The following is a 27,168-nucleotide window of genomic DNA, read 5'->3' as shown; positions in this document are numbered from 1 at the left end:
GATACGATTGTAAAACCATACAGTAAAGGAACAGAATTAGACCATTCAGCCCATTGAGTCTGCTCCAGCATTCAATTGTAGCTAATATGTTTCCCAACTCCATTCTCCTGCCTCTTCCCTGTAACCCTTGATCCCTTTACTAATCAACAGCCTATCTATCTCTGTCTTAAATACAATGACTTGGCCTCCATAGCCCTCCATAGTCTGAAGAAATTCCTCCCCATTTCAGTTCTGAAGAGCTATCCCTTCACACTGAGGCTGTACCCTTCGGTCCTAGTCTCTCTTACTCGTAGAAACATCCCTACGTCCACTCGGTATCCAGGCCTCTCAGTATTTGGTAATTTCAATCAGATTCCTCCCCCCATCCTAAACTCCATCAAGGACAGACCCAGAGCCCTCAACCCCTCCTCATGTGACAAACCCTTCACCTCCCCCCCCCCCCCCCCCCCCCCCCCCCCCCCCCCCCCCCCCCGCCACCGGGATCATTCTGGTAAACTCCTCTGGACCCCCTCCAAGGCCAGCACATTAGAGATGGGGCCCAATCAGACCTGATCTGGAACAGGGTCGGAAGTCACACGACACCAGGTTAGGGTCCAACAGATGTATTTGAACTCTCAAGCTTTTGGAGCGCTGATGAAGGGGCAGCACTTAAAAAGCTTATGATTTCAAATAAACCAGTTGGACTGTAACCTGGTGTCGTGTGTCCACCCAAGTCCAACACCAGCAACTCCCATTTTGATCTGGAACAGCAGAGCAGGCTAGAGGGCCCAAAGGGTCTAGTCTTATTCTGAGGCATTAACTCCTGTAAACTAGTTGTGTAAACCACCATCGATACAAATACAACGTTATTGATAAATGCTAATTGCTTGAGTTACTTCCCATTTCATCGATAGTGAGTTAAGGAAAGTGTTATCAAGGAGCCTGGCCAAGGAATTCGGTTGCCATGGCGCTGACAGAACGGAAAGGGGGATTTCCAAACATGAGGATAGTTGAGGTGTGGTCAGACTGGGAGATGGCGTAAGGTCAGCAAGCCGAGGGACTGGGACGGTGGGAGTTAAACACATACAGCGTCGCACTGAACAAAGACTGACTGGAGTGTGGAACACCCGGAAGGTTCCAATTCTAGATTGTTCTATTGGCCAAAAAAAAAAGCACATTCTGGAACGGTGTATTTTCTTTTAGAAAGAGAATTTGGAAATCAGCCTCTCAGGAAACGGCACAAACTGACCAGGACAGGAAGGGAGAGAGCCTGATTGCAAACTCTCGAACCACACCGTCACCAGATACCTTCCTGAATGGCCGTATGATTACACTGGACCTGCCTGACCCACGAAGAAGCATCAAGGATGAACTGAGGCCTCTGGCCTTTCCTGATGGTCGTTGCTCCCTCCCAGCCTCCCAAGGCACACATGGTCAAGTCTGGGTCACTGGTTATGGATGAAGCCAAGGTGGATGAGGTGAGTGAGTGCAGGGAGAGGGGCTACCTGCTCACCAGGAAGATCGGCTCCGGTTCATTCTCCCGAGTGTATCTGGCAGTCCCAACTCAGGATAAGATCTGCTGCAATTTCCGATTGGCTGTTGGTCTCCACAACAAGAAAGAGAAGAGGGTAAGTATTTTTATATAGTTACAGTGATGTCCACCACAGAAACAGACCCTTCGGTCCAACTCGTCCATGCCACTGAGATATCCCAACCCAATCTAGGGCTATTTGCCAACACTTGGCCAATATCTTTAGAAATTCTTTTATTGGATGGAAGGTGGGGGAGAGCTGCCTTCTTGAACCGCTGTAGTCCATGTGATGTAGGTAGACCCACAATGCCCTAAGGGAGGGAATTCCAGGACTTTGACCCAGCGACAGTGAAGTAACGGCGATATATTTCCAAGTCAGGATGGTGAATGGCCTGGAAGGATGGGCAGAGGATGGTGTTCCCATGTCTCTGCTGGGCTTGTCCTTTGAGATGGAAGTGGTCATGGGGTTGGAAGCTGCTGTTGAAGGAGATGAATATTTGAGGTGGTTGTTGGCTGGTCTGAGAGAGAACACTCCCAGCGTTAGCCCAAACCTGACAATGTTAGTAAAGAGCATGTGGCAGTGTTATGGGGCCGAGTCATCACCAGCTGCTCCATCCAGTTTCAACCCTTCAAGATATTTTACTCTTTACTGAAACTCTTGCTAAGCCATTTCAGGAGGCATTTAAGAGACATTCCCATTGCTGCAGGGTTTGGAGTCCCTTGTAGGCCTGACCAGGTAAAGGTGCCGCACTGTCGGAGGGTCAGTGCTGAGGGAGTGCCGCACTGTCGGAGGGTCAGTGCTGAGAGGGTCAATGCTGAGGGAACACTGCACTGTCAGGGGTCAGAGCTGAGGGAGTGCCGCAATGTCGGACAGTCTGTGCTGAGGGAGAACTGCATTGAAAGAGGGTCAGTGCTGAGGGAGTGCCGCACTGTCGGAGGGTCACTGTTGAGGGAGTGCCGCACTTTCAGAGGATCAGTGCTGAGAGGGTCAGTGCTGAGGGAGTGCCACACTGTCAGAGGGTCAGTGCTGAGGGAGCACTGCACTGTTGGAGGGTCAGTGCTGAGGGGGCGCCGCATTGTCGGAGGGTCAGTGCTGAGGGAGTGCCTCACTGGCAGAGGGCCACTGAGGGAGTGCCTCACTGGCAGAGGGTCAGTGCTGAGGGAGCGCCGCACTGTCGGAGGGTCAGTCCTGAGGGAGCGCCGCACTGTAGGAGGGTCAGTGCTGAGGGAGCGCCGCACTGTCGGAGGGTCAGTGCTGAGGGAGCGCTGCACTGTCGAAGGGTCAGTGCTGAGGGAGTGCCGCACTGTCGGAGGGTCAGTGCTGAGGCAGTGCCGCACTGTCAGGGGATCAGTGATGAGGGAGTGCCGCACTGTCAGAGGGTCAGTGCGGAGGTAGTGCTACACTGTCAGAAGGTCAATGCTGAGGGAGTGTCGCACTGTTGGAGGGTCAGTGCTGAGGGAGCGCCGCACTGTCGGAGGGTCAGTGCTGAGAGAGTGCCGCAATTTCAGAGGGTCAATGCTGAGGAGCACCACACTGTTGGAAGGTCAGTGCTGAGGGAGTGCCTCACTGGCAGAGGGCCACTGAGGGAGTGCCGCACTGTCAGAGGGTCAGTGCTGAGGGAGCGCCACTGTCGGAGGGTCAGTGCTGAGGGAGCATCGCACTGTCAGAGAATCAGTGCTGGGGGACCACCGCAGTGTTGGAGGGTCAGTGCGGAGGAAGTGCTGCACTGTCGGAGGATCAGTACTGAGGGACTACCTCACTGTTGGAGGGTCAGTGCTGAGTGAGTGCCGTACTGTCGAAGGGTCAGTGATGAGGGAGTACTGCACTGTGGGAGGGTCAGTGCTGAGGGAGTGGCACAATGTCAGAGGGTCAGTGCTGAGGGAGCACCACAGTATTGGAGGGTCAGTGATGAGGGAGTACCGCACATATGAAGGGTCAGTGCTGAGGGAGTGCTGCACTGTCAGAGGGTTAGTGCTGAGGGAGCACCACACTATCGGAGGGTCAATGCTGAGGGAGTGCCGCACTGTCAGAGGGTTAGAGCTGAGGGAGTGCCACACTGTAGGAGGGTCAGTGCTGATTGAGTGCTGCACTGTCGAAGGGTCAGTGCTGAGGGAGCGCCGCACTGTCAGAAGGTCAGTGCTGAGGGAGTGCCGCACTGTCGGAGGGTCAGTGCTGAGGGAGCGTCACACGGTCAGAGGGTCAGTGCTGAGGGATCTCTGCACTGTCGGAGGATCAGCGCTGAGGGAGTACCACACTGTTGGAGGGTCAGCGCTTAGGGAGTGCCGCACTGTCGAGGGTCAATGCTGAGGGAGAACTGTACTGTCGGAGGATCAGTGCTGAGAGAGCACTGCATTGTCGGAGGGTCAGTGCTGAGGAAATGTTGCACTATCGGAGGGTCAGTGCTGAGGGAGTGCCGCCTGTCAGAGGGTCACTGCTGAGGGAGTGCCGCACTGTCAGAGGGTCACTGCTGAGGGAGTGCCGCACTGTCGGAGGGTCAGTGCTGAGGGAGTGCCGCCTGTCAGAGGGTCACTGCTGAGGGAGTGCCGCAATGTCAGAGGGTCACTGGTGAGGGAGTGCTGCACTGTCAGAGGATCATTGCTGAGGGAGTGCCACAATGTCAGAGGGTCAATGCTGAGGGAGTGCCGCACTGTCGGAGGATCAGTGCTGAGAGAGCACTGCATTGTCGGAGGGTCAGTGCTGAGGGAGTGCCGCACTGTCGGAGGATCAGTGCTGAGAGAGCACTGCATTGTCGGAGGGTCAGTGCTGAGGAAATGTTGCACTATCGGAGGGTCAGTGCTGAGGGAGTGCCGCCTGTCAGAGGGTCACTGCTGAGGGAGTGCCGCACTGTCAGAGGGTCACTGCTGAGGGAGTGCCGCACTGTCGGAGGGTCAGTGCTGAGGGAGTGCCGCCTGTCAGAGGGTCACTGCTGAGGGAGTGCCGCACTGTCAGAGGATCATTGCTGAGGGAGTGCCACAATGTCAGAGGGTCAGTGCTGAGGGAGCACCACAGTGTTGGAGGGTCAGTGATGAGGGAGTGCCACACATTTGAAGGGTCAGTGCTGAGGGAGCACCGCACTGTCAGAGGGTCAGTGCTGAGGGAGTGCCGCACTGTCAGAGGGTGAGTGCTGAGGGAGTGCCGCACTGTCGGAGGGTCAGTGCTGAGAGAGTGCCTCACTGTTGGAGGGTCAGTGCTGAGAGAGTGCCTCACTGTTGGAGGGTCAGTGCTGAGAGAGTGCCTCACTGTTGGAGAGTCAGTGCTGAGGGAGTGCTGCACTGTCAGAGGGTCAGTGCTGAGGCAGTGCCTCACTGTCGGAGGGTCAGTGCTGAGAGAGTGCCTCACTGTTGGAGAGTCAGTGCTGAGGGAGTGCTGCACTGTCAGAGGGTCACTGCTGAGGGAGTGCCACAATGTCAGAGGGTCAGTGCTGAGGGAGCACCACAGTGTTGGAGGGTCAGTGATGAGGGAGTGCCGCACTGTCAGAGGGTCAGTGATGAGGGAGCACCGCACCATCAGAGGGTCAGTGCTGAGAGAGTGCCTCACTGTCGGAGAGTCAGTGCTGAGTTAGCACTGCACTGTTGGAGGGCCAGTGCTGAGGGGGCGCAGCATTGTCGGAGGGTCAGTGCTGAGGGAGTGGGCACTGTCGGAGGGTCAGTGCTGAGGGAGTGCCGCACTGTCGGAGGGTCAGTGCTGAGGGAGTGCCGCACTGTCGGAGGGTCAGTGCTGAGGGAGTGCCACAATGTCAGAGGGTCAATGCTGAGGAGCACCACAGTGTTGGAGGGTCAGTGCTGTGTGAGTGCCGCACTGTTGAAGGGTCAGTGATGAGGGAGCACCGCAACGTCAGACGGTCAATGCTGAAGGAGTGCTGCACTGTCGGAGGATCAATGCTGAGGGAGCACCGCACTGTCAGAGGGTCAGTGCTGAGGGAGTGCTGCACTGTCGGAGGATCAGTGCTGAGGGAGCACCGCACTGTCAGAGGGTCAGTGCTGAGGGAGTGCTGCACTGTCGGACGGTCAGTGCTGAGGGAGTGCCACAATGTCAGAGGGTCAGTGCTGAGGGAGTGCCACAGTGTTGGAGGGTCAGTGCTGTGTGAGTGCCGCACTGTTGAAGGGTCAGTGATGAGGCAGCACCGCAACGTCAGAGGGTCAGTGCTGAGGGAGTGCTGCACTGTTGGACAGTCAGTGCTGAGGGAGTGCCACAATGTCAGAGGGTCAGTGCTGAGGGAGCACTGCACTGTCAGAGGGTCAGTGCTGAGGGAGTGCCACAATGTCAGAGGGTCAGTGCTGAGGGAGCACCACAGTGTTGGAGGGTCAGTGATGAGGGAGTGCCACACATTTGAGGGGTCAGTGCTGAGGGAGTGCCGCACTGTGAGAGGGTCAGTGCTGAGGGAGTGCCGCACTGTGAGAGGGTGAGTGCTGAGGGAGTGCCGCACTGTCAGAGGGTCAGTGCTGAGGGAGAACTGCACCGTCAGAGAGTCAGTGCTGTGGAGTGTCGCATTGTCAGAGGGTCAGTGCTGAGGGAGTGCTGCACTGTCGGAGGGTCAGTGCTGAGGGAGTGCCGCACTGTCGGAGGGTGAGTGCTGAGGGAGTGCCGCACTGTCAGAGGGTCAGTGCTGAGGGAGTGACGCACTGTCAGAGGGTCAGTGCTGAGGGAGTGCCGCACTGTCAGAGGGTCAGTGCTGAGGCAGTGCCGCACTGTCGGAGGGTCAGTGCTGAGGGAATGCCTCACTGTCGGAAGGTCAGTGCTGAGAGAGTGCCTCACTGTCGGAGTGTCAGTGCTGAGGGAGCACTGCACTGTCGGAGGGTCAGTGCTGAGGGAGTGCCGCACTGTCGGAGGGTCAGTGCTGAGGGAGTGCCGCACTGTCGGAGGGTGAGTGCTGAGGGAGTGCCGCACTGTCAGAGGGTCAGTGCTGAGGGAGTGATGCACTGTCAGAGGGTCAGTGCTGAGGGTGTGCCGCACTGTCAGAGGGTCAGTGCTGAGGCAGTGCCGCAATGTCGGAGGGTCAGTGCTGAGGGAGTGCCTCACTGTCGGAAGGTCAGTGCTGAGAGAGTGCCTCACTGTCGGAAGGTCAGTGCTGAGAGAGTGCCTCACTGTCGGAGTGTCAGTGCTGAGGGAGCACTGCACTTTCGGAGGGTCAGTGCTGAGGGAGTGCCACACTGTCAGAGGGTCAGTGCTGAGGGAGCGCCACTGTCGGAGGGTCAGTGCTGAGGGAGCATCGCACTGTCAGAGAATCAGTGCTGGGGGACCACCGCAGTGTTGGAGGGTCAGTGCGGAGGAAGTGCTGCACTGTCGGAGGATCAGTACTGAGGGACTACCTCACTGTTGGAGGGTCAGTGCTGAGTGAGTGCCGTACTGTCGAAGGGTCAGTGATGAGGGAGTACTGCACTGTGGGAGGGTCAGTGCTGAGGGAGTGGCACAATGTCAGAGGGTCAGTGCTGAGGGAGCACCACAGTATTGGAGGGTCAGTGATGAGGGAGTACCGCACATATGAAGGGTCAGTGCTGAGGGAGTGCTGCACTGTCAGAGGGTTAGTGCTGAGGGAGCACCACACTATCGGAGGGTCAATGCTGAGGGAGTGCCGCACTGTCAGAGGGTTAGAGCTGAGGGAGTGCCACACTGTAGGAGGGTCAGTGCTGATTGAGTGCTGCACTGTCGAAGGGTCAGTGCTGAGGGAGCGCCGCACTGTCAGAAGGTCAGTGCTGAGGGAGTGCCGCACTGTCGGAGGGTCAGTGCTGAGGGAGCGTCACACGGTCAGAGGGTCAGTGCTGAGGGATCTCTGCACTGTCGGAGGATCAGCGCTGAGGGAGTACCACACTGTTGGAGGGTCAGCGCTTAGGGAGTGCCGCACTGTCGAGGGTCAATGCTGAGGGAGAACTGTACTGTCGGAGGATCAGTGCTGAGAGAGCACTGCATTGTCGGAGGGTCAGTGCTGAGGAAATGTTGCACTATCGGAGGGTCAGTGCTGAGGGAGTGCCGCCTGTCAGAGGGTCACTGCTGAGGGAGTGCCGCACTGTCAGAGGGTCACTGCTGAGGGAGTGCCGCACTGTCGGAGGGTCAGTGCTGAGGGAGTGCCGCCTGTCAGAGGGTCACTGCTGAGGGAGTGCCGCAATGTCAGAGGGTCACTGGTGAGGGAGTGCTGCACTGTCAGAGGATCATTGCTGAGGGAGTGCCACAATGTCAGAGGGTCAATGCTGAGGGAGTGCCGCACTGTCGGAGGATCAGTGCTGAGAGAGCACTGCATTGTCGGAGGGTCAGTGCTGAGGGAGTGCCGCACTGTCGGAGGATCAGTGCTGAGAGAGCACTGCATTGTCGGAGGGTCAGTGCTGAGGAAATGTTGCACTATCGGAGGGTCAGTGCTGAGGGAGTGCCGCCTGTCAGAGGGTCACTGCTGAGGGAGTGCCGCACTGTCAGAGGGTCACTGCTGAGGGAGTGCCGCACTGTTGGAGAGTCAGTGCTGAGGGAGTGCCGCCTGTCAGAGGGTCACTGCTGAGGGAGTGCCGCACTGTCAGAGGGTCAGTGCTGAGGCAGTGCCTCACTGTCGGAGGGTCAGTGCTGAGAGAGTGCCTCACTGTTGGAGAGTCAGTGCTGAGGGAGTGCTGCACTGTCAGAGGGTCACTGCTGAGGGAGTGCTGCACTGTCAGAGGATCATTGCTGAGGGAGTGCCACAATGTCAGAGGGTCAGTGCTGAGGGAGCACCACAGTGTTGGAGGGTCAGTGATGAGGGAGTGCCGCACTGTCAGAGGGTCAGTGATGAGGGAGCACCGCACCATCAGAGGGTCAGTGCTGAGAGAGTGCCTCACTGTCGGAGAGTCAGTGCTGAGTTAGCACTGCACTGTTGGAGGGCCAGTGCTGAGGGGGCGCAGCATTGTCGGAGGGTCAGTGCTGAGGGAGTGGGCACTGTCGGAGGGTCAGTGCTGAGGGAGTGCCGCACTGTCGGAGGGTCAGTGCTGAGGGAGTGCCGCACTGTCGGAGGGTCAGTGCTGAGGGAGTGCCACAATGTCAGAGGGTCAATGCTGAGGAGCACCACAGTGTTGGAGGGTCAGTGCTGTGTGAGTGCCGCACTGTTGAAGGGTCAGTGATGAGGGAGCACCGCAACGTCAGACGGTCAATGCTGAAGGAGTGCTGCACTGTCGGAGGATCAATGCTGAGGGAGCACCGCACTGTCAGAGGGTCAGTGCTGAGGGAGTGCTGCACTGTCGGAGGATCAGTGCTGAGGGAGCACCGCACTGTCAGAGGGTCAGTGCTGAGGGAGTGCTGCACTGTCGGACGGTCAGTGCTGAGGGAGTGCCACAATGTCAGAGGGTCAGTGCTGAGGGAGTGCCACAGTGTTGGAGGGTCAGTGCTGTGTGAGTGCCGCACTGTTGAAGGGTCAGTGATGAGGCAGCACCGCAACGTCAGAGGGTCAGTGCTGAGGGAGTGCTGCACTGTTGGACAGTCAGTGCTGAGGGAGTGCCACAATGTCAGAGGGTCAGTGCTGAGGGAGCACTGCACTGTCAGAGGGTCAGTGCTGAGGGAGTGCCACAATGTCAGAGGGTCAGTGCTGAGGGAGCACCACAGTGTTGGAGGGTCAGTGATGAGGGAGTGCCACACATTTGAGGGGTCAGTGCTGAGGGAGTGCCGCACTGTGAGAGGGTCAGTGCTGAGGGAGTGCCGCACTGTGAGAGGGTGAGTGCTGAGGGAGTGCCGCACTGTCAGAGGGTCAGTGCTGAGGGAGAACTGCACCGTCAGAGAGTCAGTGCTGTGGAGTGTCGCATTGTCAGAGGGTCAGTGCTGAGGGAGTGCTGCACTGTCGGAGGGTCAGTGCTGAGGGAGTGCCGCACTGTCGGAGGGTGAGTGCTGAGGGAGTGCCGCACTGTCAGAGGGTCAGTGCTGAGGGAGTGACGCACTGTCAGAGGGTCAGTGCTGAGGGAGTGCCGCACTGTCAGAGGGTCAGTGCTGAGGCAGTGCCGCACTGTCGGAGGGTCAGTGCTGAGGGAATGCCTCACTGTCGGAAGGTCAGTGCTGAGAGAGTGCCTCACTGTCGGAGTGTCAGTGCTGAGGGAGCACTGCACTGTCGGAGGGTCAGTGCTGAGGGAGTGCCGCACTGTCGGAGGGTCAGTGCTGAGGGAGTGCCGCACTGTCGGAGGGTGAGTGCTGAGGGAGTGCCGCACTGTCAGAGGGTCAGTGCTGAGGGAGTGATGCACTGTCAGAGGGTCAGTGCTGAGGGTGTGCCGCACTGTCAGAGGGTCAGTGCTGAGGCAGTGCCGCAATGTCGGAGGGTCAGTGCTGAGGGAGTGCCTCACTGTCGGAAGGTCAGTGCTGAGAGAGTGCCTCACTGTCGGAAGGTCAGTGCTGAGAGAGTGCCTCACTGTCGGAGTGTCAGTGCTGAGGGAGCACTGCACTGTCGGAGGGTCAGTGCTGAGGGGAGTGCCACACTGGCAGAGGGTGAGTGCTGAGGGAGCGCCGCACTGTCGGAGGGTCAGTGCTGAGGGAGCATCGCACTGTCAGAGAATCAGTGCTGAAGGAGCACTACAGTGTTGGAGGGTCAGTGATGAGGGAGCACCGCAACGTCAGAGGGTCAGTGCTGAGGGAGTGCTGCACTGTCGGAGGGTCAGTGCTGAGGGAGTGGGCACTGTCGGAGGGTCAGTGCTGTGTGAGTGCCGCACTGTTGAAGGATCAGTGATGAGGGAGTGCCGCACCATCAGAGGGTGAGTGCTGAGGGAGTGCCGCACTGTCAGACGGTCAGTGCTGAGGGAGTGCCGCACCATCAGAGGGTGAGTGCTGAGGGAGTGCCGCACTGTCAGACGGTCAGTGCTGAGGGAGTGCTGCACCGTCGGAGGGTCAGTGCTGAGGGAGTGCCACACTGTCAGAGGGTCAGTGCTAAGGGAGTGCCGCACTGTCAGACGGTCAGAGCTGAGGGAGTGCTGCACTGTCAGAGGGTCAGTGCTGAGGGAGTACCACAATGTCAGAGGGTCAGTGCTGAGGGAGTACCACAATGTCAGAGGGTCAGTGCTGAGGGAGCACCACAGTGTTGGAGAGTCAGTACTGGGGGAGTGCCCCACTGTTGAAGGGTCAGTGATGAGGGAGCACCGCAACGTCAGAGGGTCAGTGCTGAGGGAGTGCCGCACTGTCAGAGGGTCACTGCTGAGGGAGCACCACAGTGTTGGAGGGTCAGTGATGAGGGAGTGCCACACATTTGAAGGGTCAGTGCTGAGGAAATGTTGCACTATCGGAGGGTCAGTTCTGAGGGAGTGCCGCACTGTCAGAGGGTCACTGCTGAGGGAGTGCCACAATGTCAGAGGGTCAGTGCTGAGGGAGCGCTGCAATGTCAGAAGGTCACTGCTGAGGGAGTGCCACAATGTCAGAGGGTCAGTGCTGAGGGAGCACCACAGTGTTGGAGGGTCAGTGCTGAGGGAGCACCGCACTGTCAGAGGGTCAGTGCTGAGGGAGTGCCACAATGTCAGAGGGTCAATGCTGAGGAGCACCACAGTGTTGGAGGGTCAGTGCTGTGTGAGTGCCACACTGTTGAAGGGTCAGTGATGAGGCAGCACCGCAACGTAAGAGGGTCAGTGCTGAGGGAGTGCCGCACTCTGAGAGGGTCAGTGCTGAGGGAGAACTGCACCGTCAGAGAGTCAGTGATGAGGGAGTTCCGCACTGTCAGAGGGTCAGTACTCAGGGACCACTGCACTGTCAGAGGGTCAGCGCCGAGAGTGTGCAGCACTGTCGGAGGGTCAGTGCTGAGGGAGCGCCGCACTGTCAGAGGGTCAGCGCTGAGGGAGTGCTGCACTGTCGGAGGGTCAGTGCTGAGGCAGTGCCGCACTGTTGGAGGGTCAGCGCTGAGGGAACGCTGCAATGTCGGAGGGTCAGTGCTGAGGGAGTGCCGCACTGTTGTAGAGTCAGTGCTGAGGGAGCGCTACTGTCGGAGGGTCAGTGCTGAGGGAGTGCCGCACTGTCAGAGGGTCAGTGCTGAGGGAGTGGGTGATGTGGGAGGGTCAGTGAAGAGGGAGTGCCGCATTGTCGGAGGGTCAGTGCTGAGGGAGTGGGTGATGTGGGAGGGTCAGTGAAGAGGGAGTGCCGCATTGTCGGAGGGTCAGTGCTGAGGGAGTGGGTGATGTGGGAGGGTCAGTGAAGAGGGAGTGCCGCATTGTCGGAGGGTCAGTGCTGAGAGAGTGGCGCAGTGCAGGGAGTCAACACCTCTAGAACGGGTGTTCTGATCATTCCCACATTGTTGTCTGTGAGATCGTTTTTATTCCTTCACGGGATTCAGGCATCACTGGCTCGGCAGTATTTATTGCTCATCACTACAATTCAGAGCCAACCACATTGCTGTGGGTCTGCAGTCATGTGCAGGCCAGACCAGGCAGTTTCCTTCCCTCAAGGGCATTTACCAAACAAGATGGGTTTTCCAAAAATCAACAATGGATTCAGGGTCAGTGTTGTACTCTCAATTTCAGATTTGTATTGAATTCAAATTCCACCATCTGCAGTGGCAGGGTTTGAACCTGGGTCTCTGGATTAATAGTTTGGTGATAATATCAGTATACCATTGTCTCCCCTGTAGTGTACGCATAGCCTGTGCTGTGCACTTGCTGAGCGGCTGCTTTCCTGTATTCGAACAGGCTAGAATTGATCTTCTCTGGATGTATGTCATTCTGGGCTTGACCTGGGAGCAGAACCAGACCATTTAACCCCTTGTGCCTTCTCAAGGCCGGTCTATTTACTTATTGAATTTCACATCCTTCAATAATCCAATAACCCTTGACTCCCCGCGTACCGAGAATCCATCCACTCAAACTACTGTGGACTGCTGGAAAACTGAAATAAAAACAGAAAATGCTGGAGAAACTCAGCAGGCCTGGCAATATCTGTGGCGAAAGAAACAGCGGTAACATTTCAGGTGCCAAGACTTATTCCATGTCTGTTGTAAACATAGCAGAAGAATGTTATTTAATTGGAGAGGGTGAAAAAAAGGATTTTCCAGCCTGTTGCTGGGACCGGAGGGTTTAGTTTATAAGGAGAGGCTGGATAGGCTGGGACTTTTTTCCCTTGGAGCACAGTAGACTGAGAGATTATAGAGGTTTATAAAATCATGAGGGAGATGGATTGGGTAAATAGACAAGGTCTTTTCCCTGGGGTGAGGGAGTCCAAAACAAGAGAGTATAGGTTTAAGGTGAGAGAGGAAAGATTCAAAAGGGATGGAAGGGGCAACTTTTTCACACAGAGGGTGGTGCGTGTTTGGAAGTGGTCGAGGCGAGTATAATGGCAGCATTTCAAAGATGTTTGGACAAGTGCCCAGATAGAGAAAGGTTTACAGGGATGTGAGCCTAGAGCAGGCAAACGGGACGAGTTTAGTTTGGGAAACTTGGTCAGCACAGACGGGTTGGGCCGAAGGGTCTCAATGACCCCCACCCCTACAGCCTGCTGCAGCACTGACTCCCAAAGTCACACAACCCAACGAGCAAAAAAATAAAAATCGCTCTTTGTCTTTTTCCCTGAAAGGGTGACCCCCTCGTTCTGGACTGACCCACCAGAGGGAACAATTTTCCCACGTCCACCTTGTCAAGTCCATTCTGGATTGTGTACTCTTCAATCGGGTCAAACTTCACTCTTCTACGTTCCCAGTGGGAACAAACCCAGGCTGTACAACACTCCCTCTTCAGGAAACTCCCCCCCACCCCACCTTCCAGGTTTCACTCTCCGATTCCCCTCCCATGTGTTAAAACCGCACACAGTGTTGAAGACACGGTCACACCAGTGTCCTGTCTCACTGAGGCACATGTCTGTCCAATTTCTCTTGTAGTAAAGGACAGGATGCCTTCAGAGTCCAAGAGTGTGGGGCTGGAAAAGCACAGCCGGTCAGGCAGCATCCGAGGAGCAGGAGAGTCGACGTTTTGGGCGTAACACTTCATCAGGACATCAGCCTTGGTGGAAGTTTGGAAAGATTTTAGACGGTGGAGGAAGCTTTAACCGTGTTCTGCCCTGTCTCTGCAGGTCGCCATTAAGGTCATCCCAATCCGTCAGCGGTCACAGCAGCAACAGCAGTCCCAACGGTGTCTGTCCCGGGAAATCAACGCTCTGCTGAGCACCTACAAACACCCGAACGTGGTATGAACACGAGGCGTTTCCTGTCTAAGGCTCAGGCCTGTATGAACCCGGCCGCAGGCCAGGCCCAGAGCTGGGGGGTGGGGTCTCGCGTGCCCTGTCTGCCCCTGCAACAGACCCTCCCACAGCCTGGCCAGCAGCGGTCCCAGGGGACGGGAAAGGTGACGTGGGCAATGCAGATTCTCCCTTGTCCTTTCTTTGGCACAGCCGGGGTCTCTGAGCTCGAGGTGGGAGGGGGTGACTCTGACTGTGAGGACCACCCTGGTCGAGCAGACATAGGGGGCTGGGTAAGGAACCTCCTCTCTCCCCGCGACTATCCCACCACCCCCACAGTGTTTAGGGGCTGTGTGAGGCCCCCCACAGTTAACCAGCTCACGGACAGTTAGTTCCTGTGTGACTGTTCCCCTCCCCCGAGCACAGATCCATGCTCTCAGTTTGTTGCATTGGGGAGGTCAGACATGGGGAAAATGAATAAAAGAGACAAACTCTCTCTCCCTTTTTCGTTTTGCCCCTCCTCCTCTCCTCTCTCTCTCCCTCTTCCATTTCTACCTCCCTATCTTTTCCACCATCTATCCCTCCTTCCCTCTCATCTTTCTGCCTCTTCCTCTTTCTCCATCTCTCTCTCATACCCACACACACCTCTCACTGTCCCCTTTTCCTCTCTCTCTGTCGTCCACACCCTCTTTCCTTTCCATCTCTCTGCCCTCCTCCTCCTCTCCCTCTCTCCCCGTTTCATCCCCTATTCCCCCTTCGTCTCCCAATTTCTCTTCCCTATCCCTATCTCTCTATGTCTCAGTCCCTCTCTCACTCTCTTTCTCTCCCCTTCCCCACTTCCCTGCCTCTCTCCCCACTGTGATCTCACACCAACCTCTCCCCCAACCATGGGCGGCACGGTGGCACAGTGGTTAGCACTGCTGCCTCACAGTGCCAAAGACCCGGGTTCAATTCCTGCCTCAGGCGACTATATGTCTGTGTGGAGTTTGCACGTTCTCCCCGTATCTGTGTGGGTTTCCTCCGGGTGCTCCGGTTTCCTCCCACAGTCCAAAGATGTGCAGGTCAGGTGAATTGGCCATGCTAAATTGCCCGTAGTGTTAGGTGCAGGGTAAATGTAGGGGAATGGGTCTGGGTGGGTGTGCTTCGGTGGGTTGGTGTGGACTTGTTGGGCCGAAGGGCCTGTTTCCACACTGTAAGTAATCTAATCTAATCTCCAAACACCTTGCCCCCGCCTCTCACTCCTTCCCCCACCTCCTATGCTCCACCTGATGCCCCCTTCCCCCATGCTCCCCCCACTCTAATTCTCACTCCACTCTCCCACACCATCCTCCTCCTGTTCCCTCACCTTAACTCCCCTCCCAATCCCCCGTCACCCTCTCTCCTTGTCCCTCCACCCCCCCCAGATCCAGCTGTATGAGACCTTCTGCTCTGTGAGCCGCCTCTACCTGGTGTTGGAGTTGGCCGTGAAGGGTGACCTGCTGGAGTATATTAACCGCCTGTCGGACCGGAGACTCGCTCTGGGACTACAGGAGGGGGAGGCCGCGCGCCTCTTCACCGAGCTGGTGGGAGCAGTCTCACACTGTCACAGCAAGAACATCGTGCACAGGTACCGGGGGGGGGGGTGGGGGGGAGAGGGCAGAATTACCACCCGGCTGAGAGTACCCCCATTACAACCCAGCCCATTACATCACCATGACACCCGACACCCAAACACCTCACCACATCACCACACACACTCTCCCATACTCCCCATACACATACACACCCACCACACACCCACACACACCAGCCCTACAGACTCACACACACATCGCCCCTACACACACCCCACCACACCCCCCACAGACCAACACACACAGACCCACACACACCCCCACATCCCCACACACCTCACCCACATTCCCACACCCCACCACACCCCACACACACACATCCCCACACTCATCCCACCAGACCCACACGGCCCCCTACACACACACTCCCCGCACATACATCGCCCCCACTTACACTCCCCCCACATCCACACACACATCATCTCTCCACCCACACACATCCCCCCACACACACCCACACATCCACACCCCCCACAGACCAACACACCCCCCACAGACCCACACCCCCCACATACACCCACCCACACACCCCACCACACATACCCCCTACACACCCACCCACATTTCCCCACCACACACACACACCCACCACACCCACACCCCCCCCAGACCCATACACACATCCCCCCCACATCGCCGCTACACTCACCCCACCACACCCCCCACAAACCCACACACCCCCCACACATCCACACACTCATCCTCCCTACACACACCCACCACAGACCCACACTTCCCACACACTCATCCCACCACACCCCCCCACAGACCCACACCCCCCCACAAATACACATTCCCCACACATCCACACTCATCCAAACACACATTGCCCCTACACACACCCCACCACACCCCCCACAAACCCACACACCCCCCACACATCCACACACTCATCCCCCCTACACACCCCCCCCCACAGACCCACACACACATCCCCCTACACACAGCCCACCACACCCACGCACTCACACCCCCCACACATACCCACACACACACCCACCCACACACCCTCCCACCCTCCCACAGCCCGTACCCACCCACACACAGGCCTCACACACCCCTCCCACACCCGCCACCTACACAACCCCCCACATACCCACACAGAGCCCTCACACACACTCAACCATACACCCCCCCACACACCCCCATCCACACACTGCCCCACACACCTATTCACATACCCCAACGCACACCCCCGCCTTCCTATCACAAACCTACCCAAAGTGTTTGATGGGGACACAGTGGAGGAGGCTTTCCTCTGTATCTTGTCTCCTCAGTTACTCACAGGATGAGGGTGACACTGGCTAGGCCAGCATTACCCATCCCTAATTACCCAGAGTCAGCCTCATTACTGTGGGTCTGGAGTCACATGGAGGCCAGACCCAGGTAAGGATGGCAGTTTCTTTCCCGAAAGGGCATTACTGAACCAGATGGGGTTTTCCATCAATCGACAATGGGTTCATCATTAGACTGTTAATTCCAGACTTTTATTGAATTCAAATTCTGCCATGGCGGGATTCAAACCCAAGGCCCCAGAACATTACCTGGGTTCGGTCCAGCATTAATAGCACTGTTACTTTCTCAGATATCTAACTCCGTGCTGTACTTTCGGCAGGAACGTTTAATGGGGACAGTGTAGAGGGGAGCTTTACTCTATACCTAACCCCGAGCTGTACCTGCCCCAGGAGAACATTCCTGTTAGACAGGATTCTGAGATGAAATCTCACTGCCAAAGTTGCAGTGATAGCGTTACTAAATTTGTTTATAAGCATGTATCATTGGGAAGACTTAGCTGTCTAATATATGCTGAAAACTCTTTCACAGAGATTTGAAATGTGAAAATATTTTACTTGACGAAAGAGGATCCCTGAAGTTGACAGGTGAGAGAAGGCGAATTGAAGATTAGATTTGATATTGATCATAAACTGTTTGACAATGATCCTGACTCCTGTAGGTACCTCGAACCTGTTAGCACCTCATATACTGTCGTCATATTAATCTAGCAGGGAACGATAGTTATAGCTCTACATTGCAACATATGGCTTAAGGTTGGCATTTTGCATAAGGGACAGTGGAATGTAATATTTGCTTGAAAAAGTTCCAATCGCAGGCAATGCTGGAAAAGCTCAGCAGGTCTGGCAGCATCTGCGGAGAGAAGTCAGAGTTAACATTTTGGTTAGCGAGTTTTGAGAAGATGAACACTACATTGGACAAACAGGCAGAAAACTAACCACCAGGTTACATGAACATCAACTACCCACATAACGACATGACCCTCTCTCACTAGTATCCTGACATAGAGATAAGGAAGGACACCACTTTGATTGGGACAACACATTCATCCTAGGAAAAGCCAAACAGAGACACACACGAGAATTCCTAGGAGCATGGCATTCCAACCAGAACTCTTATCAACAAACACATTGACCTTGACCCCACTTACCACCTGCTAAGAAAAAGAACAGGAAATGACATCACCTCAGGAAATGACATCACTAACCCAAAGAAACCCAAACATATAAATAGAAAGCAGGAAATATCAGCAGTGCTTCGTGCGGAGGCTCACTGAAGATGTTACCTATTATGGTGATGAAACGTCTGAAAATGAACCTTCCTCCAACAAACCTACATCCAGATGCACTAACGTTTTGAATTGGTCAGCTTTCCTCTGAGGAAGGGTCACTGAACCTGAAACGTTAACTCTGATTTCTCTCCACAGACGCTGCCAGACCTGCTGAGCTTTTCCAGCAATTTCTGATTTTTGTTTCGGATTTAGCAGCCCCTGCAGTTCTTTGGGTTTCCATTTCTACAAATATGGTTGAGATGCCCCAACTTTTCAACAGAATAAAGCAGCCCCATTAGCAACTCCCACACCTGTCCCAAACTCTCACAGGGGTTGTACACTTGTGAATCAAACAGTCAGATTTCTACACTCTCTGAAGCCATTAGGTCAAAGAAAATAAGAATTCGGAACAGAACAGGGCCCACAAAGCCAGCTTTAATCCCATTAGATCTTTGGCTGATTTGGTGGTGGTTTCACCTCCATTTTCTGGCCAACACACCATAACACTTGACTCCCCTTGTCGATTGAAAATCTATGGAACAGCCTTGAATCAATTTTAAGGAAGCTGTTTGAGGAAGTGAACTCCAGACACTAAAAAATCCACAAAAAAAGAAATTTCTTCATATCTCCATCATTTGTTTTATTTCTAAAAGCTGGTCTTTAGTTCTAGATTCGTCCAAGAGGGGAAACATACCTTTTATCCATTTACAAGACATGGGCTTCTCAGGCAAGCCAGCATTTATTGCCCGTCCCTAGTTGCCCCCTGAGAGGGTGGGGGTGAGCTGCCCTCCTGAACCGCTGCAGTCTATGTGCTGTGGGTTGACCCACAATGCTGACGGAATTCCAGGACTCTGACCTAGAGACAGTGATAGGATCGTTGATATATTTCCAAGTCAGGATGGTGACTGGCCTGGGGGGGGGGGGGGGATATTCCAGGGGGTGGTATTTCCATGTATCTGCTGCCCTTGTCCTTTTGGATGGAAATGGTTGTGGGCTTGGGAGGTGGTGTTGAAGGATCTTTGGTGAATTTCTGCTGCTACTGAGTGTCAGTGATGGACAAATGTATGTTTGTGGATGTGGTGCCATTCAAGAGGGCTGCTCTGTCCTGGACGGTGTCACACTTCTTGAGTGTTGTTGGAGCTACACCCATCCAGGCAAGTGGGGAGTATTCCGTCACACTCCTGACTTGTGCCTTGTAGATGGTGGACAGGCTTTGGGGAGTCAGGAGGTGAGTTACTGCAGGATTCCTCACTTCTGAGATGCTCTTATAGCCACTATATTTAGGTAAAAACAATGACTGCAGATGCTGGAAACCAGATTCTGGATTAGTGGTGCTGGAAGAGCACAGCAGTTCAGGCAGCATCCAAGTAGCTTCGAAATCGACGTTTCGGGCAAAAGCCCTTCATCAGGAATAAAGACAGTGAGCTGGCGTTTAGCCTCAGCGGTGTAAAGGTCGGTGCGCGCCAGCTCGCAGACACCTATCAGCGTTTCGAAAAGACCACTCCCTCCGTGACTCCCTCGTCAGGTCCACACCCCCCACCAACCCAACCTCCACTCCTGGCACCTTCCCCTGCAACTGCAAGAAATGCAAAACTTGCGCCCACACCTCCCCCCTCACTTCCCCCCTTAGGTCCCAAGGGATACTTCCATATCTGCCACAAATTCACCTGCACCTCCACACACATCACCTATTGCATCCGCTGCACCTGATGTAGCCTCCTCTATATTGGGGAGACAGGCCGCCTACTTGCGGAACGTTTCAGAGAACACCTCTGGGACACCCGGACCAACCAACCCAACCACCCCGTAGCCCAACACTTCAACTCCCCCTCCCACTCCACCAAGGACATGCAGGTCCTTGGACTCCTCCATCGCCAGACCATGGCAACACGACGGTTGGAGGAAGAGCGCCTCATCTTCCGCCTGGGAACCCTCCAACCACAAGGGATGAACTCAGATTTCTCCAGTTTCCTCATTTCCCCTCCCCCCCCCACCTTGTCTCAGTCAAATCCCTGAACTCAGCACCGCATTCCTAACCTGCAATCTTCTTCCTGACCTCTCCGCCCCCACCCCCACTCCGGCCTATCACCCTCACCTTGACCTCCCTCCACCTATCGCATTCCCAATGCCCCTCCCCCAAGTCCCTCCTCCCTACCTTTTATCTTAGCCTGCTTGGCACACCCTCCTCATTCCTGAAGAAGGGCTGATGCCCGAAACGTCGATTCTCCTGCTCCTTGGATGCTGCCTGACCTGCTGCACTTTTCCAGCAACACATTTTCAGCTGTGACTTCAATCACAAAACCATAAAATGTCAGGATTGAAGTAGACCATTCAGCTCTTCGGGCGTGTTCCGTCATTGAATGAGATCGTGATCTGATAATCCTTAATTCCACTTTCTTGCCTTTCCCCCATAATCCTTGACTCCCCTGAATGGTTGAAGATCTATCTCAGGCCTGAATATACTCAATGACCCAGCTTTGACAGTCCTGTGCGGTAAAGAATTCCACAGATTCACCACCCTCTCAGAGAAGACATTCCTCCTCATCTCTGCCTTCAATGTGCAATTATTCTATGCTGAGATGATGCCTCTGGTGCTCAACTCTCCCACAACCTTTCCACATCTCCCCTATCAAGGTCCTTATAAATCTTGTATGTTACTGTAAGATCTCCTCTCAGTACAAGTCCAACCTACTCAACCTGTCCTCATAAGACAGACCCTTCTCTGGGCTGGCTCCAATGTCAGTTTGTCTTGGTTTATCCTCTTATACCCATTGATTCCAGTTTTGCTCAGGCTCTTTGATGCCACATTCGGTCAAATGTAGTCTTGATGTCAAGGGCTGTCCCTCTCCCCTCCCCTCTGGAGCACAAGTCTTCAGTACTATTGCTGGAATGTTGTCAGGGTCCATAGCCTTTGTAGTATCCAGTGTCTCCTACCATTTCTTGATATCATATGGACTCAATGGGACTCACCACCTAAACATAGTGGCTATAAGAGCATCTCAGAAGTGAGGAATCCTGCAGTAACTCACCTCCTGACTCCCCAAAGCCTGTCCACCATCTACAAGGCACAAGTCAGGAGTGTGACGGAATACTCCCCACTTGCCTGGATGGGTGTAGCTCCAACAACACTCAAGAAGTGTGACACCGTCCAGGACAGAGTAGCCCTCTTGAATGGCACCACATCCACAAACATACATTTGTCCATCACTGACGCTAATTCACCAAAGATCCTTCAACACCACCTCCCAAGCCCACAACCATTTCCATCTAAAGGGAAAAGGGCAGCAGATACATGGAAATACCACCCCCTGGAATTTCCCCCCCAGGCCAGTCAAATATATCAACGATCCTATCACTGTCTCTAGGTCAGAGTCCTGGAATTCCGTCAGCACATGGACTGCAGCGGTTCAGGAGGGCAGCTCACCCCCACCTTCTCAGAGGGCAACTAGGGACGGGCAATAAATGCTGGCACACCCAGCACAAAGGGCTATGACGGTGGTTGAATTGAATTGAATTGTCCCGTGTACCAAGGCACAGTGAAAAGCTTTGTTTTGCTAGCAATACAGGCAGATCGCAGAGTTAAGTAGCATAGATAGTAAATAATAGGTAAACAGTGGCAAAAAAAATAGGTACAGGCAAATGTTAAGAGTTTGTGAGTCCATTCAGTATTCGAACAACAGTAGGGTAGAAGCTGTTACGAAACCAGCTGGTGTGTGTGTCAGGCTTCTGTATCTTCTCCCCGATGGTAGAGGTTGTAGAGAAATATTGCCAGGGTAGGATGGATCTTTGAGAATGCTGGCGGCCTTTCCTTGACAGCGGGCCTGGTAGGTGGACTCTATAGATGGGAGGTTGGCCTTTGTGAGTGTCCGGGCCAAGTTCACCACTCTCTGTAACTGTCTCCGATCTCGAATGGTACAGTTGCCATACGAGGTAGTGATACACCCAGACAGTTGTTGGAGGTCATTGATGCCAATATCCCATAAATAGAGTACACAACCGTTCACCTGTTTGAAGTGAACACCGTTTCTGTTGCTGTTCTGTTGCTCAGCCAATGATGTCAGCTAAAGGCAAAGTACAGTCGTTGGGCTAAATGGCTTGCTTCAGCTCCCACGTCACATGGTCTTGTTCAAACCTTTGAGATACCTTTCCCTTCCAGAGTAACCTGAGGTAGTCTGGTCACTCTTCAGAAACATAGAGTGACCACCTTAGGGGTTTAATGAGTCAGCACAATGTACAGGCGTATGATCTGCTCAGGGTATTAATCACAGGATTGCCTTGTTGCAGCACCAGGATTACACTCTAAACAAGTAGCTCAGGCCCATTTGCAAGTTTACTGATAGGGTAATCATACAGTATGGGAACTGTAGGAATCCCACTGTGTCCATTGCCCTGTGAAGGCAGGGTTCTGGTGGACAGTAAGGAAGAGCCCAGAGAATCATAGAGATGTACAGCACAGAAACAATCCCTTTGGTCCAACCCGTCCATGCTGACCAGATATCCCAACCCAATCTAGTTCCATTTGCCAGCACTTGGCCCATATCTCTCTAAACCCTTCCTATTCACATACTCATCCAGATGCCTTTTAAATGCTGTAATTGTACCAACCTCCATCACTTCTCTGGCAGCTCATTCCATACATGTACCATCCTCTGTGTGAAAAAATTGCCTCTTAGGTCCTTTTAATATTTTTCCCCTCTCACCCTAAACCTACGCCCTCTAGTTCTGGACTCCCCTAGTCCAGGGAAGAGACTTTGTCTATTTATCCTATCCATGTCCCTCATAATTTTGTAAACCTCTATAAGGTCACCCCTCAGCCTCTGACGCTCCAGGGAAAACAGCCCCAGCCTGTTCAGCCTCTCCCTATAGCTCAAATCCTCCAACCCTGGCAACATCCTTGTAAATCCCTTCTGAGCCTTTTCAAGTTTCACAACGTCCTTCCGATAGGATGGAATAGAATTGCACGTAATATTCCAACAGTCTTGTACAGCTGCAACATGACCTCTCAACTCCTGTACTCAATATTCTGACCAATAAAGGAAAGCATACCAAACGCCGCCTTCACTATCCTATCCACCTGCGACTCCATTTTCAAGGAACTATGAACCTGCACTGCAAGGTCTCTTTGATCAGCAACACTCCCTAGGACCTTACCATTAAATGTATGAGTCCAGCTCTGATTTGCTTTCCCAAAATGCAGTACCTCGCATTTATCTAAATTAAACTCCATCTGCCACTCTTCAACCCATCGGCCCATCTGATCAAGATTCCATTGTAATCTGAAGTAACCTTTTTCACTGTCCACTACACCTCCAATTTTGGTGTCATCTGCAAACTTACTAACTGTACCTCTTATGCTCGCATCCAAATCATTTGTATAAATGACGAAAAGTAGTGGACTCAGCAACGATCCTTATAGCACTCCACTGGTCACAGGCCTCCAGTCTGAAAAACAACCCTCCACCACCACCCTCTGTCTTCTATCTTTGAGCCAGTTCTGTATCCAAAAGGCTAGTTCTCCCTGTATTCCGTGAGATCTAAGCTTGCTAACCAGTCTCCCATGGGGAACCTTGTCAAACACCTTACTGAAGTCCATATAGAGAATGTCCACCGCTCTGCTCACATCAGTCCTCTTTGTTACTTCTTCAAAAGAGAGAGCTAGGACCCTGAGGAGAGGAATATGATTCGATTCCATTTGCCAACCAATCAGCACTCTCTTTTCATGCTGTAGAAAAAATGGTATTTTTATTCTTGCGAATTGTCCTGACGAATGCAACATGAAAAGCTTTGTTTGCTTTAGAGAGGAGGGATTTCAGGATTGTCTTAAAGAAGGAGGGAGATGTGGCTGGGATTAGTGAGGGAATTCCAGAGTGTGGAGCCCAGGGGCTGAAATGCACAGCCAACACTGATGGAGTGATTAAAATGGAGGAGTGATTAAAATGGAGGAGTGATTAAAATGGAGGATGCTCAAGAGGCCAGAATGCAGGAACACAGAGATCTCTCACAGTGTCAAATTTGGAACATTGCAGACAATTCTGGTCACCTCACCAGAGAAAGAATGTAATTAAAAGTTGCAAATGAGATTTACAAGGATGTTACTGAGACTGGAGGTGGGAACAAGTGGGACTTTTTTTGACCTGGAATGAAGGAGGCTGTGGGGTGACCTTATAGAAGTTTATAAAATAATGAAGGGCATGGATGAGGTAAATAGCAAGGGCTTTTTCCCAGGGTGATGGAATCCAAAGCTAGAGGGCATAGGTTTAGTGTGAGAAGATAGAAATTTAAAAGAGACTTGAAGAGCAACTTTTTCACACAGAGGGCGGCGCATGTATGGAATGAACTGCCAAAGGAAATGGTAGAGGCTGGTACAGTGACAGCATATAAAAGATGTTTGGATGTACATGGATATGAAAGGTTTAAAGGGATGTCGTGGCAATTGGGACTAGTTCTGTTCAGAAAGCTTGGTCAGCCTGGACTGGTTGGGCTGAAGGGTTTTTCTGTGCTGTGTGACTCCATGCTGCCAACAGAGATAAGGAAGGAATTTCACAGAATCACGGTGCAGTAGGCTATTTGGCCCATTGTGTTCATACCAGCCATCAAATGAGCAATGCATCTAATGCCATTCTCTTGTTTTCTCCTGCTGACCCTGCTGTTTCTTTTCTGAATGGTTCTGTTGAACTTTCATCACAAACACCAATGCATTTCGTCATTTTTAAGGGATGCCTGTTTACTTTTCTTTACACTGAATGACAAGACCATCTTAACACAGAAATAGCTCACTGACAGGTCCTTAATGGAGAATAAGTTGAAAACTGTTCCATTTGCAGACTGGGATTTCTTTTGGTCAGTAAGGACAGGGATGCAGGGAATGGGATGTGGGAAGTTTTGCTGGAAACATTTTGTGCTGCAGTTCCGTTTGGGTGAGAATGTAAGGTGTGTTAACAGGGCTAGCCTCAGTAAAGGCAATGTTTAGTCATAGAGATGTACAGCACAGAAACAGACCCTTCGGTCCAACCTGTCCATGCCGACCAGATGTCCCAACCCAATCTAGTCCCACCTGCCAGCACCTGGCCTGCATCCCTCTAAACCCTTCCTAATCATATACCCATCCAAATGCCTCTTAAATGTTGTACCAGCCTCCATTTCCTCTGGCAGCTTATTCCATATACGCACCTCCGGTCCCTTTTGTATCTTCCTCTCTCACCCTGAACCTATGCATTCTAGTTCTGGACTCCCCTAACCCAGGGAAAGGGACTCTACCAAGGGCTGCAGTGTTACAATGAAATCGCCAATCGAGAGTCATATTCAAGGTGATTCACAGCCCTGAATCCGGTCAGCATAAACCTGTTTTCCTCTGGGACTGTGTATGTGTTTTCCATTACTTGGATCCCTCTAACAGCTGATCCCATCTCCCCCATCCCTGGTTGTGCTTCTGTCCTTAACCATAGAACAGTTGTTGTTCCTCAGATTTTGGCTTGGCTACCAGATGCAGGAAGAACGGTTTGATGAGCACCTTCTGCGGCTCCATGCCGTACACAGCCCCGGAGATTCTCCAAGGCCAGAAATATAAGGGCGAACACGCTGACATCTGGAGCATGTAAGAGTGAGAAATAATCCCGACTTCACTCTTCCTTAATCCCGATCATCCCAGCATCCTCTCTCTGTTGGTTTGGTCTCATCTGTGGGAGGTGGGTGGGACACTTGTTGAACTGAGTGGCCATTTCAGAGGACATTGCTATTGGTCTGGAGTCACATGTTGACCAGACCAAGAAAGCACGGTGGATTTTCGTCTCTACAAGACATGAGGTGATCAGCTGAGGTTTTCCAGCAATAGAAACACTGATTGTGAAACTGAGTTTCGCTTTCAATTTCAGATTTATTAATTAAATTAAACTTCACTAACTGGTGACATCTGAACCTATCACATTATTGGCTCCCATAATGCTCTAGTCCTCCCACAATGCTCTAGCCTATGCCTCTGAATTATTTGCCCAGAGACTCCACCAGAGTCACCAATTACACAAAGTGTTGAGATGCTGGCTCAGATTGGTCTCCTTACCTGGGAATTCCCCTGCCTTATGGCTGAAAACTCTCCAGACCCACCCTTAAGTGTTTGTTGCGTTTTCTGGTTCTGTTTCTATATTTTTCTCTCTTTTATCCCCCTGCCCTCCCCAGGGGTGTCATTCTTTATGCTATGGTGACTGGAAAACTTCCATTTACTGAATTTCAGCCGAGTAAACTGCTAGAGGAGATTAAATGTGGCATCCTCTACAATGAACGCTTGTCAACAGGTAACAAACCCCCTGCTTAAATCTCTTGATTATTTCTAAATGGACTGGTTAGTCCCTAGTGGCGTTGTCCAAAGGAGATTACAGGTGAATGCTCCCTCTCCACTACCATAACTTTGGGCAGAAACACTGTTCACAGGCTCCAGGAAAATTTCCAGCCAAAACAGGGTTAGCGAGCCGGGAATATTTGAACCAGGTCAATTGACGTGATCGATTCCCCATTTGTAGATTCCCTCCTTGCTATCTCCGACATGAATAACTTTCCTTGGCATTTGAATGGGATTTGCCTATGTCAACTTGTCATGGTGTTATTATCACCTCCTAACAGTGGGGGCACTGCATTGCTTGTACTGGCAGGAAACTGTAATTTCAGAGTAACGTCTTAAAATGTATTCATTTATGGAATCCTGCTGTAGCTGGCTAGGTCAGCATTGATTGCCCCAGTGAAGGCAGTGGGATGATCTCAGTTGACCAGGGTAACTGGGGATCTTTAAAGTTTGGATTATAGTGGTGTCCTCTGAAACCCCCTCTTTGGCCACTCTACCACTCACAAAATGAAGGTAGAAGCCTCACAACATCAGGTTATAGTCCAACAGGTTTATTTGAAATCACAAGCTTTTAGAGCACCTCCGTTTGGTCAGGGGCTTGTGAAAGCTTGTGATTTCAAATAAACCTTTTGCACTGTAACCTGACATCGTGTTGCTTCAGACTTTGTCCAGAGTTGAAAAATGTGGTGCTGGAAAAACACAGCAGGCCAGGCAGCATCCGAGGAGCTGGAGAATCAACGTTTCGGGCATAAGCCCTTCTTCAGGAATCATCGACATTTCAGGCATAAGCCCTTTTTCAGGAATTCTTCAGACTTTGTCCACCCCAGTCCAACATCATCATATGAAGGGATCAAACTGGACACGGTGTCCTGGATACAGACCAAGTAATGATCTGGTCAACGTACTGTATTCCAATTTGTACTGGTTGTTTCTGTCAACACATCCTAGTTAGCTGCTTCATGTCACTGATTGAAAGGGAGTAATGTGCTGCCGAGTAATGTTAACACCACCAATCATGAGTTATTGTTCCTTAGTGTTTACAATGTGTTTCATTTTTGAATTGCCCATTGCAGCCTGCCA

The 27,168-nt window shown here is 52.9% G+C and overlaps 1 protein-coding gene across 1 annotated transcript; it reads left to right on the top strand.

The window, feature by feature from the left end:
- The first annotated feature begins 1,409 nt into the window (after window positions 1–1,409).
- Window positions 1,410–26,447, top strand: LOC140480294 (testis-specific serine/threonine-protein kinase 5-like). Its single transcript, XM_072574998.1, has 6 exons — window positions 1,410–1,607; window positions 13,476–13,589; window positions 14,984–15,186; window positions 17,018–17,073; window positions 25,221–25,350; window positions 25,929–26,447. The coding sequence occupies exons 1-6, from the start codon at window positions 1,410–1,412 to the stop codon at window positions 26,062–26,064; spliced, it is 837 nt and encodes a 278-aa protein (XP_072431099.1). The 3' UTR covers window positions 26,065–26,447.
- The last annotated feature ends 721 nt before the right edge of the window (window positions 26,448–27,168 follow it).

Source organism: Chiloscyllium punctatum, chromosome 8 (assembly GCF_047496795.1).
Source record: "Chiloscyllium punctatum isolate Juve2018m chromosome 8, sChiPun1.3, whole genome shotgun sequence".
Lineage (NCBI taxonomy): Eukaryota > Metazoa > Chordata > Chondrichthyes > Orectolobiformes > Hemiscylliidae > Chiloscyllium > Chiloscyllium punctatum.
The sequence above is the reverse complement of the archived record's forward strand: the minus strand, read 5'-3'. Positions and strand labels throughout refer to the sequence as shown.

What these genes read in the sequence shown, in the direction of transcription:
- LOC140480294 (XM_072574998.1), top strand. Translation starts at nt 1,410, where the DNA reads ATGGTCAAGTCTGGGTCACTGGTTATGGATGAAGCCAAGGTGGATGAG. An exon ending in AGCAAGAACATCGTGCACAG is followed by an intron (nt 15,187 to 17,017) that starts GTACCGGGGGGG and finishes ACTCTTTCACAG; the next exon opens with AGATTTGAAATGTGAAAATA. An exon ending in CACGCTGACATCTGGAGCAT is followed by an intron (nt 25,351 to 25,928) that starts GTAAGAGTGAGA and finishes TGCCCTCCCCAG; the next exon opens with GGGTGTCATTCTTTATGCTA.